At 53.0% G+C, this 13,751-nt stretch overlaps 1 protein-coding gene across 1 annotated transcript; it reads right to left on the bottom strand.

Moving 5' to 3' along the window:
- Window positions 1-1,904: 1,904 nt before the first annotated feature.
- LOC132085510 (steroid 21-hydroxylase-like) lies at window positions 1,905-13,723 on the bottom strand. Its single transcript, XM_059490987.1, has 9 exons — window positions 13,688-13,723; window positions 12,651-12,719; window positions 6,922-7,017; window positions 6,542-6,649; window positions 5,799-5,885; window positions 5,255-5,440; window positions 4,407-4,567; window positions 3,298-3,401; window positions 1,905-2,708 (listed from the first exon to the last, which is right to left on the bottom strand). Exons 1-9 carry the CDS (start codon window positions 13,721-13,723, stop codon window positions 2,461-2,463), a joined length of 1,095 nt encoding a protein of 364 aa, XP_059346970.1. The 3' UTR covers window positions 1,905-2,460.
- Window positions 13,724-13,751: the final 28 nt, after the last annotated feature.

The following is a 13,751-nucleotide window of genomic DNA, read 5'->3' on the forward strand; positions in this document are numbered from 1 at the left end:
CTTCTGAGAGTGAGGAGACCGACTTCTCTAGATAGGAGATGGATTTCTCGATCCTCTGCAGGTCCTCGTCAATCGTTGCCTGCAGCTGGGACAGTCCTTGGTGCTGGGTCACCAAGGCTGAGACTCCCGTGGCTGTTCCTGCTGTTCCTAGGCCCAGCAGCATTGCGATAGTTATAACTGTTACTATTTCTCTTTTGTGGAGCTGGTTGGGTTCTTCAAAAAGGTGATACACTTCTTCATCTGCGTGGTACAGGACCCTAGGAACAATCAGAACTTGGACACAAAAGTCGTTAGAGTCATCGAATTTGGCAAGGAACACACAGGGACTCACTCCGGACAAAACTCATTAAAATTCTAAAAAATCTACCCCAAAAAATACCTTAAAATTCCCTCAAAAGCCCTAAAGATACCCTAACTCATAAAAAGTCCTAAAATTACCCTCAATAGTCCTAAAAAAAAATCCCTAAAAATCCTTCATCTCCTGTCAAATGAGACATGAGGTTAGGAATTAACTTGGGTTAGAAATCAACTTCAGATTTAAGTGGAATATGCTGTTTTGAATTGTTTAAGTTGTTTAGTCTGTTAAATTTGCTGTGTTCAAAAAAGCCTGTAGCTCTCAAAATTGTCTCAAACAAGGTGAAAGGAATGTGAGCTTCCAAGCTAGAGGAAGGTAAGAGGGGCCCCTTGGACCTTGAAATAAGAAGCAAGCCAAAACTGAGGCTGCAGGACACAACTGACAAACAGCGAGCTCTCTGCTCAAGGACTGACATTAACTAATTGTAATGCGATGAATATGCATGAACCTATTGCAAAACTTAATGCATATGCAATAGGCTGGGGGAAAAAAGGGAGTTTGGACTCTCTGATTGCGCGCATGTTCTTTAAGGAGTTATCCTGCATGCGTCCGACGCTGAATAAAGATACATACCCACTTCACGACTTTTACTAGTTGTGGAGTTTTTTCCGCAAATCATGCGGACCCTGTGGGAAACCTGAGTTATGTCACCGGGGCGGGGGGAGTGCAGGGGCTGTGGGGATGATGGAGCGGGAGCTGCGGGCGGCACCCGCGGGGCGGGGGGCCCCGGGACCGGTGCGGCACCCTGCAGACTCTTCCCTTGAGGGTCCAATGTTTATTTTGAACATTTACCCTGCAGCTGGATAGCTCAGGTAACAACCCCTCCGTTGCCTTGTACTGCCTTATCTGGCCTACCTCTCCATTTCCTTCCATTATCTTGGCTTCCACTGCCTCCCCTTGCCTTGCCTGGACCCCTTGTCTGCCCCTCCCTTTCCTCGTGTTGCCTTTACCAACCCTCCCTTCTGTCGTCTTGCCTTCTCCTCTGTTGTTTTGCCTTGTTTAACCCTCCCTTGCATAGCGTTTCGTACCCTTCCTTTTTTTGCCTTACCTAACCCACGCTTGCCTTGCCTTGTATTGGTGCCCTCTTGAATTGCCTCTTCCTCCTTTGCCTTTCCTCACCGACCAACCTTTCCGTTCCCTTGCCTTGCCTACCCCTCCTTTGCCGTTGCCCCCATTTCGACACATGACTCGAGGGGCGCGGACGGTCTCGTTCCCTCCCTGCCCCTCCTCGCTGTTCTCTCCCTCGGGTTTTTGCGTCGGGGGAGTGCTCCTGAGTGCCCCCGCTATGTTCGGAGCGGGCACTCCACCCTGCAGCGCCCGCTCCTCCAGGCCCTCGCTCTGGGGACGGCGCTCTACTCCCCTCCCGCCCCCAACAGCTCTAAGCCAATCGGTTGCCAGGCACACCAGGCCTCGGCCAATCAGAGCGCTTCATGCTTTGAGTCGCCTGTTGCCAGTCACATCAGCAGAACGCAGCGCCCCGCACAAACCCGCCGTATCTCGCAGGGCTGCGAGCCCAACCCGGACCGCAGCCTCTCCGGGGAGGGCTTTGCGGAGCGGGGAAGTGCAAATCAGCCAGACCGCTATCTTCTGATGCTGTCCGAGGGCTGTGGCGGGTGCCGAGAGTGGCCGGTCAGGGTGGGCGCAAGGCTGGGCTTCGGGCGTTCCGGACGTTTAGGGGGTCCCAGGAAGAGCCGGGACTTGTGGGTTCAAAAGCACAAATTTTATTAGGAGGAGATAAATGGGGCCCTCCCACACTGCATTGACTCAGGCATCCGGGAGAGACCCAGCTATCTGGTTTTGAATGGGGGCACGCAGGGGTCAGGTGTCAGGTGAGTTGGGATGGAGTCACGCAGGGTTCAAGCAGAGTCAGGGCTAGGTAGGGTCACAGCTGGGGTCATAGCCGGTGTCAAGGTGAGGCATAGGGTTGGCAGGGGTGAGGCCGATGTCAGGTGGAGTCAGTCAGGGGGTCACGGTCAGCCAGGTTCAGGCAGTGTCACACAGGCTCAGGTGAAGTCAGGTGTATTCAAGAAGGGTCAAAAAAACCTCAGGTGAGTCACAGTGTGTTCAGAAAAGTAATAAAGTGGTCAAGTGGAGTCAGGCCAGGGTCAGGGTAAGCCCGGGGGCTGGCAGGGCACCATACGCAGGCGAAAGGAGGGGCAGCGCAGCACCGTGCCCGGTGAGCCCCTCAGCCCCGGCAGTCCCTCCGGGCCCGGCTCCAGACGGAATTCCCGCAGGATCAGCCCCAGGAACACGAAGAGCTCGGCCCGCGCCAGCCCCTCCCCCGGGCACGATCGCGCCCCGCAGCCGAACGGCAGCAGCGACCGCGAGGGGGCGCCCGGCGCCAGGAACCGCTCTGGGGGGCGGCGGGTCAGCTCCGAGGGGTGCGGGGGGACCCGCAGGATCGGGGGGTTCCGGGGGGGGACCCACAGGCTTGGGGGGAGCGGGCGCCATGGGGGGACCCAGGACTTAGGGGCGGACCTCCACAAGTTTGGAGGGTGCCTGGGGGTTCCCCAGGTTGGACTTCGGGGTTCAGAAGGGAAACATGGGGGTTTGGGGTGACCCAGGGGCTCAGAGGGAGCCTAAGATTCGGGGGAGACCCCAGGATGACAGAGGGGATTCACATGTTTGGGGAGGGTTCAGACACCTGAGGGGGGTCTCAGGGGTTTCGGCAGGGGGGTAGAGGGGAGGAACAGGTTTTGAGGGGGGTACACAGATATATGGGAGAACTAATGGGGATGGTGGGGGGTAACCACAGGTTTGGGGGAGGGGGTGTGGGGTTGGGGTGGTTCAGGCATCGGGGGGGGGGGGACACTCATGACACAAAGGTGTTCCCAGGATACCCAGGAATCAGGGAAAACACCATGGCTGGGGGAACCCAGTTTGATGTTTGAGGAAACCCAGGAGTTCAGGGGGGCACTCAGAGTGCAGGCATACCCACATACCGGGCAGGAAGACCTCAGGGTGCTGCCAGATGTCAGGGTCCTGTTGGGCTGCCAGCAGGTTGGGGATCAGGACAGTGCCGGCTGCCACGGGGAGCCCCCCAAGACTGGAAGGGGACAAGGTGCATGGAGATAGACTGCGGTCTGCTGGGGGCTACTGAAAGTTACATGGGCCATACTGAGACCTACTGAGGCTCTCTGGGGGCTCACTGGGTATGACTGGATGTCTGTTTGGGTCTACAGGGTCTATACTGAGATCTGGTAGGTGCTGCTGGGAGTTACTGGGTGTCTGTTGGAGTCTACTGGGGCTCTCTGGGGTCTCCTGGGATCTATTAGGTGCCTACTGGAATTTACTGATGCTATACTGGAATCTACTGGAGCCATACTGACACCTACTAGAATTTATTTGGGGTCTACTGGCACACTGGGTGGGATCTGCTAGCGCCATACTGGGATCTGGTGGAGTCCTACTGGAGCTCTCTGGTATCTACTGGCTATCTGTCGAGGTCTACTGGGGCCATACTGGGGTCTACTGGGCTCACTGGGAACTGCTGGACCCATCGTGAGCTTTTCTGGGGGCTACTGGATGTCTACTGGGGTTTCGTGGGGCTACCTTGGACTTACTGGGATATATTGGGAACTCCTGCTGGGATCTTCTGGGCTCTGCTGGGGCCTACTGAGGCTATTCTGGAATCTTCTAGGATCTACTGAGTGTCTGTTAGGGTCTACTGGGGTCATACCAGAACCTGCTGGGGCAAGTGGAATGTACTGGGGTTATACTGGGGCCTACTGGGACCTAATGAGTCTTACTGGGATTTATTGGGCCCTGTTGAAGCCTACTGGGTCCTACAAGGACTTACCAGACTGTACTGGTCTATTGGAGTCTACTGTGGGCCTACCTCTACTGGGCCCTACTGGTAAATATTCTGCATATTCGGGTCTTACCCGGGCCATGCTGGGACCTGATGGGTCTTAGTGGGACTTGCTGGGGTCTAATGGGCTCTGCTGGGTTCTCCCGGACCCTACTGATGATACCAGGCGGACCCTTCCTGTTCTGTGGTGGTTGCCCCTCACCCAGGCTGGCCGGTGGCGGCTCCTCCCTGCCCTGGTACCTGGTGTGGCGCAGGGCGCAGTGGGGCAGCGCCAGGGGCGCAGGGGGTCGCAGCCGCAGGGTCTCGCTGACGGTGGCCTGAAGAAGGGGCAGGCGCCCCATGTCCCCTGGCCCGGGTGGTCCCTGTGCCCCCTGCAGCTCCGCCCGCAGCCGCACCTGCAGCTGCACAGGTGTGCCATGTCTGCCATGGGGCACCAGGGGAGGGGGTGCATCCCAGGGGGCACACAGTGGCAATGGGATGACAGGGCGACTCCCCAGAACCCCAGACCCCCCCAAACTCACCAACCTGCCCCTGGGACCCCAAACCATCCTCAAGCCTGGCCCTCTCCCTTGGCAACCCCCTTGAACTCCCAGATCCTCCCCAGACCTGTCCTGAGACCCAACCCCCACCCCAGACTTGCTCCTCCCTCCTCCTTGGGGACACCCCTGAGCCCCCAGATCTCTCTCTTAGGACCCTCTATCCCTGGACCCTGAGCCACCTCTCCATGGAAACCCCAAACCAAGGAGCCACATAGAGACACAGACACAGCTCTGAAATGTCTGAGAGATCCATGGGGCACCTCAGGGTGGTGCAAGGGCACAGTGTCAGCCATGGGGAGGAGGACGTGGGGGACATGTAGGACACAGGTGGGGATATGGGACCCCCAAGTACACACATGGAGCCCTGGCACTGTACAGGGGACAGGGGGTGCTCCACATCATCTGGGGGCAGAGCAGCAGGAAACCCACGGAGAAGGGAACATGAGGGACATATGGAACACAGGATGTAGGGGGGGGACACAGGACCCCTGGGGACACAGAGGACCCCCCCAGGGCTGCATGGAAGACATGGAGGGACATGTGTTTCACCTCGGGGCGGTGCAGCAGGAAGGCCACAGCCCAGCCCAGCGCCGCCGCAGTGGTCTCGGTTCCCCCAATGAACAGGTCCACCAGCGCCATGTGCAGCCGGGGGGGGCTCAGGGGGCCCTCCCGTGCCCCAGGATTACGCCCCAGCAGTGCCCCCAGAACTGAGTCCGGGGGAGGGGAGGGGCACGCCTGGCAAAGGGGTGACACGTGTTGGGGGTTTCTCCTGATGCCCAGCTGCCCCCAAACATGGGAGTCTCTTCCAAACCCCCAAGTCCACCTAAACCCCTGGCCCTCCCCAAGGCCTTACAAGCCTCCCAGACCCCCGGCTCCTCCCATCCCCTTGGGTCCCCCCAAACCTCTGTTTCCCCAAAAATATGTGGGTGCCCCCAAGCCCCTGGGTAGCCCCCAAACTCCTGGTTTCCACCCAGAACCTGAGTCCTTCCAGACCCCCATGTAGTTTCCAAAGCCCTGGGTTTCCCCTGAGGCTCTGTTCCAACTGCACCGCTCCTGACCTCGGGCTGCCTCCCAGCTCCCCGGGCCTCCCCACCTGATGCCGCTGGATCTGGGTCTCCACAAACATGTCACGGTGCTGGACAAGCTGCAGCAGCTTCCGCAGTCCCGGGTTGGGCAGGGCCTGCGCACAGGGACTCCATGGGGACCCCCACCGCCAAGAAACCTTTGACCTCAGAGAGACACCCGCTCCCCCAGAGATGCTGCCTGAGTCTCCTGAGCCCCAGAGATACCCTATGGCCGCTCCTCTGGGCCATACAGACCCCTCCAATGTCCTACAGGCATCCTCAGCACCACAGAGACACTTTACCCCACCTCAGCCCTATACAGCCCCCACAACTGCCCCTCCCAGGCCCAGAGATCCCCAACACCATATAGACCCTGTAACACTCACCCTAGCCCCACACAAACACTATAACCCCTGCCCAGCCCCATTAGAGTTATAGGGTCCCTTCCCAGTACCACAGACACCACCCAAGCTCTCTATGGACCCTATAAGCTCTCTGTCAGCCCTCCATACCCTTCTCCAGTCCCACACAGATGCTATAACCTCACTCCCAACCCCATATAATCCCACCAGCCCCATATCTCTCCCATGGGCCATATAATCCCCCTGAGACTCACAGCCCTTCCCAGGCCCCCAAGGGCCCATAGTCCCCCTGCAGATCTCCACAATTCCCTTATTGCCCCCATAGGGCTCTATAGCTCTGGGCTCCATAGACCCTCATGCAGCAAAAAGGCCACAGCCCCACAGCCACCCCCAGGAGCTGCCAGGCTCACCCGCAGCAGGGGCAGCAGGTCCAGCACCCGAACACTGCTGTGCCCCCAGACCTGCAGCAGCTCCCCCAGGCAGCGTGAGAAGGCCCGGAGCTCCCCTGGAGGGGGCACCTGGAGGAGAACACACCTGTGTACTGCCCAGTACTCAATTGTCTCTGGATCCCCCAGAACACCCCGAACATCATTTCAGACATTCGGGTCCCCTCAAATTTCTATGTGCCCCCAAACCCCTGCCACCCACACACAAATTGGTCAGTCCCCCCAAACAGCTGGATGTTCCCTCCACAGACTCCTGGGTCCCCCCCAAACCCTGGGCCCCCATAAAAACTGGGGTCCTCCTCCAAACCCCTGTCTCCATCCTGGGCCCCCTGCCAGATCCTCACCAGCTCCCCAAAGAGGAGGTGTGCGATGGTGCTGCAGGTGTGGAAGGTGAACACCTCAAAGGGGTCCAGGGGGGCCTCCCCATACGAACACAGCTCCTGGGGGAAAGAGAAGGTTAGAGAGAGCCCCAGAGCAAATAAAGGGGGACTCCAAGGCTGGTTTAGGGGGTCGCACAAGAGAAGTGCAGAGCTCTGAGGGAGTTATGGGGACTCACAGGGATAATGCCCTTTTGGGGTGCAGAGGGTGAGGTTTGGGTGGGTAAGTTTTGGGGGACAGTGATGCGGGTGCAGGGTTTGGGGATCAGGTTTGGGATGCAGAGATTGGGGGATGAGTGCAGGGGGTAGGGTTTGGGGGGCAGTTTCCAGATGCAGGGGACATGGTTAAGGTGCATGGGTGGGGTTTGGGTGAAGAAGATGCTAACTGAAGGATTTATTCCAAGAACAGCAAAGATGGATGCCTAGGAATCCTATGCCCAGAATCCTCTGCCTGCCCTCACATTCTTCCAAGCCCTAATCCACCATAATGGATCCAGGTGGGGCATAGCTGTCCCTACAGCTCAGAACAAGACCTGACAAGACACCTGACTGGATGCTTCCAAAGAGAGAACTTCTGACTGGGGAGCTCAGACAGGTATCAGAATCGCATCTATGGCCTGGGTGCAAGACCAAGGAACGCAGTGATCACAGATGCTAACAACGATGCCAAGGTTTCTGACAGGCCCCCTCTAAGGTAAAACACATGGGATACACAAACAACACATAATGCACAACAGACAAGTGACACCAGACACACCTGGACTGCTCTCCCCTGTGCTCCTCAGCACTGGGATCAAAAGTGAGACGTGGCTTTTATGGGGCCTAAGGGGCCACTTCATGAACACACCCCACCTCCAAATTGAACTCAGACCCCTCCCAGTAATTGCCAAACCAGCACCATGCCTTCATCCCCTCTGTGGGTCACAGCCCTCTACTTATCTCTCAGACATCCGGGAACGCCAGTCTGTGTCAGGTGCAAAGAAAGGCCCCTCGTCAGCTGGGAAGGTCCTGCTGGCACCGGGCTGGTGTCTCTCAGACAGCTAGAGTAAAGAGAACCAAACATCAGTGCCTGATCTTGGCACCGCATCGGCCAAAACCCCACCACTCTGCTACTCACCGCGCTCCTAAGAAGGCCCGGCACCTCCTAACTCCGACCCTCTGCCACACGTGGAATGCATCTGCACCTGAAAGAAAGTTAGAACATATGTCAAACACCACCAGGATAACTCACAAGCTGCAAACACCTTATGTCAATCTAGGAACAGCATCTAGAGCCCAACTACAGCCCACATTACAAATTCCAACTCCCCATGGTTTGTCCTATTGCAGCAGGCCATGTGGCAGGGCAGAACAGCTCCGGCACAAATGTGTTCACACACCCGTGACACAGAACGTGACAAACAGGGGGACATCAAACACGACACAGCATGCTTGTGGTGAGGGCCTCGAGGGAAGAAGGCAAAAGGGACCCCAAAGACACACCAGGGAACACGGCACACCGGACAACATGACACAGACCAGAGCTGTTCTGCACTGCCCGCCTGAAAGCTGCCATCAAAAGTAGAGCCTCTCCCTTTAGCTCTCCTAAGAGGCCCTTATAGAAGATTGCTTTTCCCTCTGCTATTTTTTAAATCTGTCCCAAGAACTCCCAACCTGCTACTCTCCCATCTCCAGGCCATGGCCCCCAACTTACCTTTTGGATGATCGGTGATGAGAATCCACGTTGCACCTGAAATGAGTCTGCCTCGGAGGGCCCTGTAATGGCCTGTGAGCCTCTTGGTCATCTACAATAAAGAAAACGAAAACCAAAGTGTGAGTCCAGAGTTATGTGGGTCAAATCCCACCAAGGCAGCTACTTGCCCTCTCCTGAGTGTGCCTGGCTCCCTCAGGCTCCAGCTTCATCCTGATTCCAAGGCTGTGGCCTTTATTAGGAGTGGCACCTGGGTTAGAGAAAGGCAAAGTTAAATGGCATTCCTGTGAGTGCAGTGGATGACCTTGTGTGCTCTAACACATGGCAATGCCTCTGCTAGGCTTCTGAACAGCCTTGTGTGGGGGGGTCCTCAAATGGACAAATAAACAACCTTTCTCACCCTGCTGCCTGCAAACCCCTCACAAGAACTCATAACTGGATACCTGATCACCCTCCCTCTCCCAGTCACAATCCTCAACTCACCTGAAGCCTCAATCTCAAACATCATCCTTGACACTGGGCAGGTCCCTCTTTTGACTTGATGAATCTGCTGAAAAATTTTTTTGCTTGAAACATCTTGGATTTTCAGGGAGTTGCACTCTTCGAAGACAAAAAAAAAAAACCAAACAAAAACCCCCCCCTCCCAAAAAAAAAACAAACTAAAACCACCGAAACAAAAAAAACCAAAAACAAAACAAACAAAAAAAAAAAAAAAAAAAAAAAAACCCACAAAAAAAAACAAAAAGATAACCAAACCAAAAATCCCTAAAAAGCCCCAAAAGACCCTCAAAAAAAAAAAAAAAAAAAAGCCAAAAAAAAAGAAGAGTGAAACCATAAATTACAAAAGCTCCTTACCCCTAAACACCAAACCCAAAATCACAAACCTAAATCCTCCCTGTATTCCATGCTGTTTTCTTCACAGTCCCTTCCTAGCCGCTGCTGCTTTAGATGCCCAGAAGCTGAGATAAACTGAAAGAGCCTCTTCACTGAAATGAGAGGAGAGCTCTTACCCCAGCACATCCCAGAAAGGGAATGAAGCCCCTCAGCCACGGCTGGGGTTAATATACCCCTGATTGTGCCCGCCTCTCGTTCCCATGGCACCTGGGAAAAGGGAGGGGGCGACTCCCACCGGGTATAAAAGCCCTCAGAGCAGCTGCAGCTGTTTCGCCCCTCTGACTTGAATTGAAGGGGTATGAAGGGCTTGGTATAGAAAAAAACTCTTCAGGAAAATAACAGCGCTTTCTTTTTTACAACAACTGCTTGGAGCACAAGTGAAGAAAACTGGTAAGAAATAAAACTTTCTGTTTAGGCAGCATAACTAGATCAATTGGGTAATTTGCTGTTAACTTACATAACTATTCCTTAGTGGCTACTAAGTAGTACTTCCCATGTGATTAAGCTGGGTGGAAAAGAATACTAATGATATGAATAGTCTAAGTCTCCTTGGGATCTCTAATTTTGGCTATCTACATTATAAGTAAAAATAAGAAAAATAAAAGCCTCCCAGGCAGTGTTAGGGTTAAGTGCGTGCCAGGCTCATCCTTCTCTGAGATACTTGGTCCTACAGCACAGAAAGAAGTGCCCTGAAATGTAGTTTTAAACCCTTAAAATGCTGGAAAAGGCAGAGGTTCCTTCCAGTGAACTCCTTAAAAAGAGGAAATGGGGCAGTTACCTCTACTGAAGGTAATACAATGACAAATAAATAGTTTCTGCTATTTAATTTGCTCTCCTTAAGTATTGGGAAAAGAGGGGCTTTCCACACTTTAAATCTCTTCAGTGATGAAAACAGAAGGATTTTTCCCTCAGTTCAAACCCTTAGGATGGAGGGATAGCTGGGCTTCTCCCTCAATTTGGGCCTCAGGACAACAAAAAGGGGGTGGCTACCCTTAATTCAAACCTATAAGAAACATTGTCAAGATTTTCCCCTTTTTTTTAAACTGCCAAATAATACAGAATGGGGACTCACTGTCAATTAACACCCCTAACAGCATAGAAAAGGCAGGGATTCTTTCAACTGAGACCATTACAATTGCAGGGGAATCCAAGTCCCTACCAGTTTGAACACAAAAAGTAATGGAAAAGGAAGCTTTTCCCCTTTTCCCTAAACCCTTTTTCTCCTAATAACCCTTCTCCTCTCTGGGAGTGCTCTGGAGGGTCTGGGGCTTTGGAGAGGGACTGACACAGTAAAAGGGGACAGTTGCAAGCCCTCTCGTGGAACCCCACATGCTGCCTGGTCTGCTCAGATGCTGCCCCTTGGCAAAAGGGCTCTTCCCTTGGCGTTTTCTCAAAGTGATGCTCTGTGCCCGGGTGGGTCCGGCTGCTCCCTAGTCCGTGCTGGATGCTCTGACCATAGTTCATGGAGGGACACTTGGGATACCCCTGTTAGTCCCTCTGGCCTAGCAGCTCCCTGTGCAGCTGTGCCCGGGTAACCCTCTGAAAGCAGCTGGTCACACGGGGCGCTGCTAGACCTTGGACTGGGGGTGGAGGTGAAGAAAGGTCCTGTGAGGAGCTCCTTCCCCTACACAGCCCTTCTTCTGCCCCTTAAACCATGGGGTGCCAGACTTTCCTTTCGAAGGAAATTAACAGCCTTTCCTCTCTGTGTGCCCATGCCTGAAACTGCGATTCAGCCTCCAAAACTGCAGAGAACAATTTCTCACAGCCCACAGCTGCCGACACCAAGAACTCTCGCTGCCCTTGCAGTGCCACGTGCCTCCTGTGCACTGACGTGGACACGCAGCAGGGGTGAGTTTGGTTTTACAGGGAAGACGGCCGGCGCAGGATTTCTCCAGGAGCAAAGATGCCCCCACCGAGAACTCGGGCTGCCCTGGCAGTGCCAAGCACCTCCTAGTGCAAACTGGCATCAGGAAACTCAGGGGGTGAGTTTTTCTGTGCAGAAATTCTCCCGGACCAAACCTGAGAGCATCTAACCCTAACCACAACAACTTAACTGGGTCTAAAACTTACAACCTTTGGACTGGCAGTGTGGGACCCGACCCGCTGTGCCACCGCTGGCCCCTTTCTAAAGCATTCCACTGCAGTCCTAAAACTCTGCCTTTTCAGAGGGTGTTTCCTCTGACCCTGACCATAATCTTCAAAATGTGCTAAAGAATCATAAAATGGCTTTGAGAAAGCCCCAACAATACCCTAAAAAGTCCCAGAAGAGTCCCTTCCAAAATCCCCTAAATACCTTTAAAAGTCCTGGAAAAATACTACAGAAAGACGTGCTCAGTCTCTGAACTCTACCTCTTGCTGTCTAGCCCACAGATGTTGTCCCTACCTTTTTGCAGTGGGGCTGTTGGTCTCTGAGGGTTCTGTCATTGTCCTGGTGTGTGAAGGCTGCTGTCTGGTCTCGCTGTTAGGGTTGCTGTGTTGTGCTGCTGTTGGGGGAAAAGGCTGTTTTTAGGGGGGCTGGTTAGGCTGAGGTTAAGGCTGGGGTGAGGGGTGGTACAGCTGTACCCTGTACCCCTGATCTCCACTGGACTCTCCAGCCCTCAAGGCCTCTCCCTTTACCCCTCAACCCGTCCCTCTGCCCCCCAGCCCTCAGCTCCTGTGTGTCACCCTTCACCCCTCTCCTTTGCCCCTCAGCCCCCAGCTTCTCTGTGTCATCCTACAGCTGCCCCTGCCACCCTCGGCATCTCTGTGTGTCACTCGCTGTCCTCTCTCTCTGTTCCTCCCTCAGCTCCCAGCCTCTGTCACCCTCAATCCCCCACAGTGCCTCCCAGCCTCTGTCATGCCTTGAAAGGACCCTAAAAAACCCATCAATTCCCTTAAAAAGCCCTAGTTTTCCAAGTGTCCTAAACACCCCACAAAAAATTAAAAAGAGCCTCAGAATAGACTAAAAATACCCTACTTTTAAAAAGCCCCTAAAACACCGCTAAAAAGCTTTAAAAAAAAAAAAATCTCTAAGTAGTCCTAAAAGAGCTCGGAGAATGCCCCTAAAGTGTTTAAAATTCCCTGATAAGACCCTAAAAAAGCCTAAAATTTCCCTCAAAAACCCTAGAAATACCCTAGTCCTAAAAAAGTTCTCCATAGACCATCCGTACTCCTCAAAAAGCCCTAAAACTTTGAAGTAGTCCTAAAAAAGCCCCAAGAATACTCAAAAACACACCTAACAATTCCAAATAATAGTAAGATAGCCATTAAAACACCCTAAAAACTTATTTTAAAAGCTCTGAAAAAGCCTGAACAGTATCCTTAACATTTCCAGAGAATTCCTAAAAAACTCCTGCAGAAAAAAAACCCTAAAAGATCCTTAAAAATCCCTGAAAAATCACCTAAATAAACCCCTAAAAAACTGTTCAACCCCTACCTGTAACCCTGTGGCCTCCAAACATCATCTCTACCTATTAATTGGGGTAACTGCCTGCACCTGTTGAGAGGGTTCTGGGGCTGTCCCACCATGAGGGCTGACCCTGTACCCTAACCCTACCTGGTACCCTGTGTCCTTTGCACCCCTAACCCTCAGGGTCAGATCTCCGCCTGTCAAGCCTCCCCCCCAGTCCTTGCCCCTCAGCCTGCAATGTCTGTGTGTCTCCCAAAGATTCTGTTTGGGCTCCCGCATGCTGCTGCAGGGAGTCGCCGGTGGGGGAAGTTTGGGATGGGACAGACCCGGGATGGGGAGGGTGAAGGGAGGAGTGAGTTTTTTTATTATCATTCCATCCCTTTCCTTGCTAGCCTTCTGATGAAATCCTTTCTTCTATTCTTTTATTATAGTTTTAATACGTAATTTTCTTTTAATACAATAAATCATTCTATACATTTATATGCATTATATTAATTAATATATAATATATAATTATATATATATGATTAAATAGACATTGTATATATTTAGTATATATTATACAGTATATTTATTTAGTATTATATATATTTTGTATATATTATATACTTGTATATATATAATATCTGTAAAGTACAATTAATTAAATATATTTCTATATATTTAGTATATAATTTATTTATAATATAATAAATCAGCCTTCTGAAACGTGGAGTCAAGATTCTCATCTCTTCCCTCGTCCTGGGACACCCTGCAAATACCGCCACATCCCTGTGACCCCCGGTGTCCATCGCCATCCGCATGCGGGAGTTTCCCACCATGCCC

This window comes from Ammospiza nelsoni, chromosome 31 (genome assembly GCF_027579445.1).
Source record: "Ammospiza nelsoni isolate bAmmNel1 chromosome 31, bAmmNel1.pri, whole genome shotgun sequence".
Classification (NCBI taxonomy): Eukaryota; Metazoa; Chordata; class Aves; order Passeriformes; family Passerellidae; genus Ammospiza; species Ammospiza nelsoni.

Coding starts and splice junctions, on each gene's coding strand:
- LOC132085510 (XM_059490987.1), bottom strand. CDS start 13,723: ATGGCGATGGACACCGGGGGTCACAGGGATGTGGCG. Junction 12,720..13,687: donor GGGGTCACAGGGATGTGGCG/GTATTTGCAGGG, acceptor GGGCTTTTTTAG/GACTACTTCAAAGTTTTAGG. Junction 6,650..6,921: donor ACCTCCTCTTTGGGGAGCTG/GTGAGGATCTGG, acceptor GTTCTCCTCCAG/GTGCCCCCTCCAGGGGAGCT.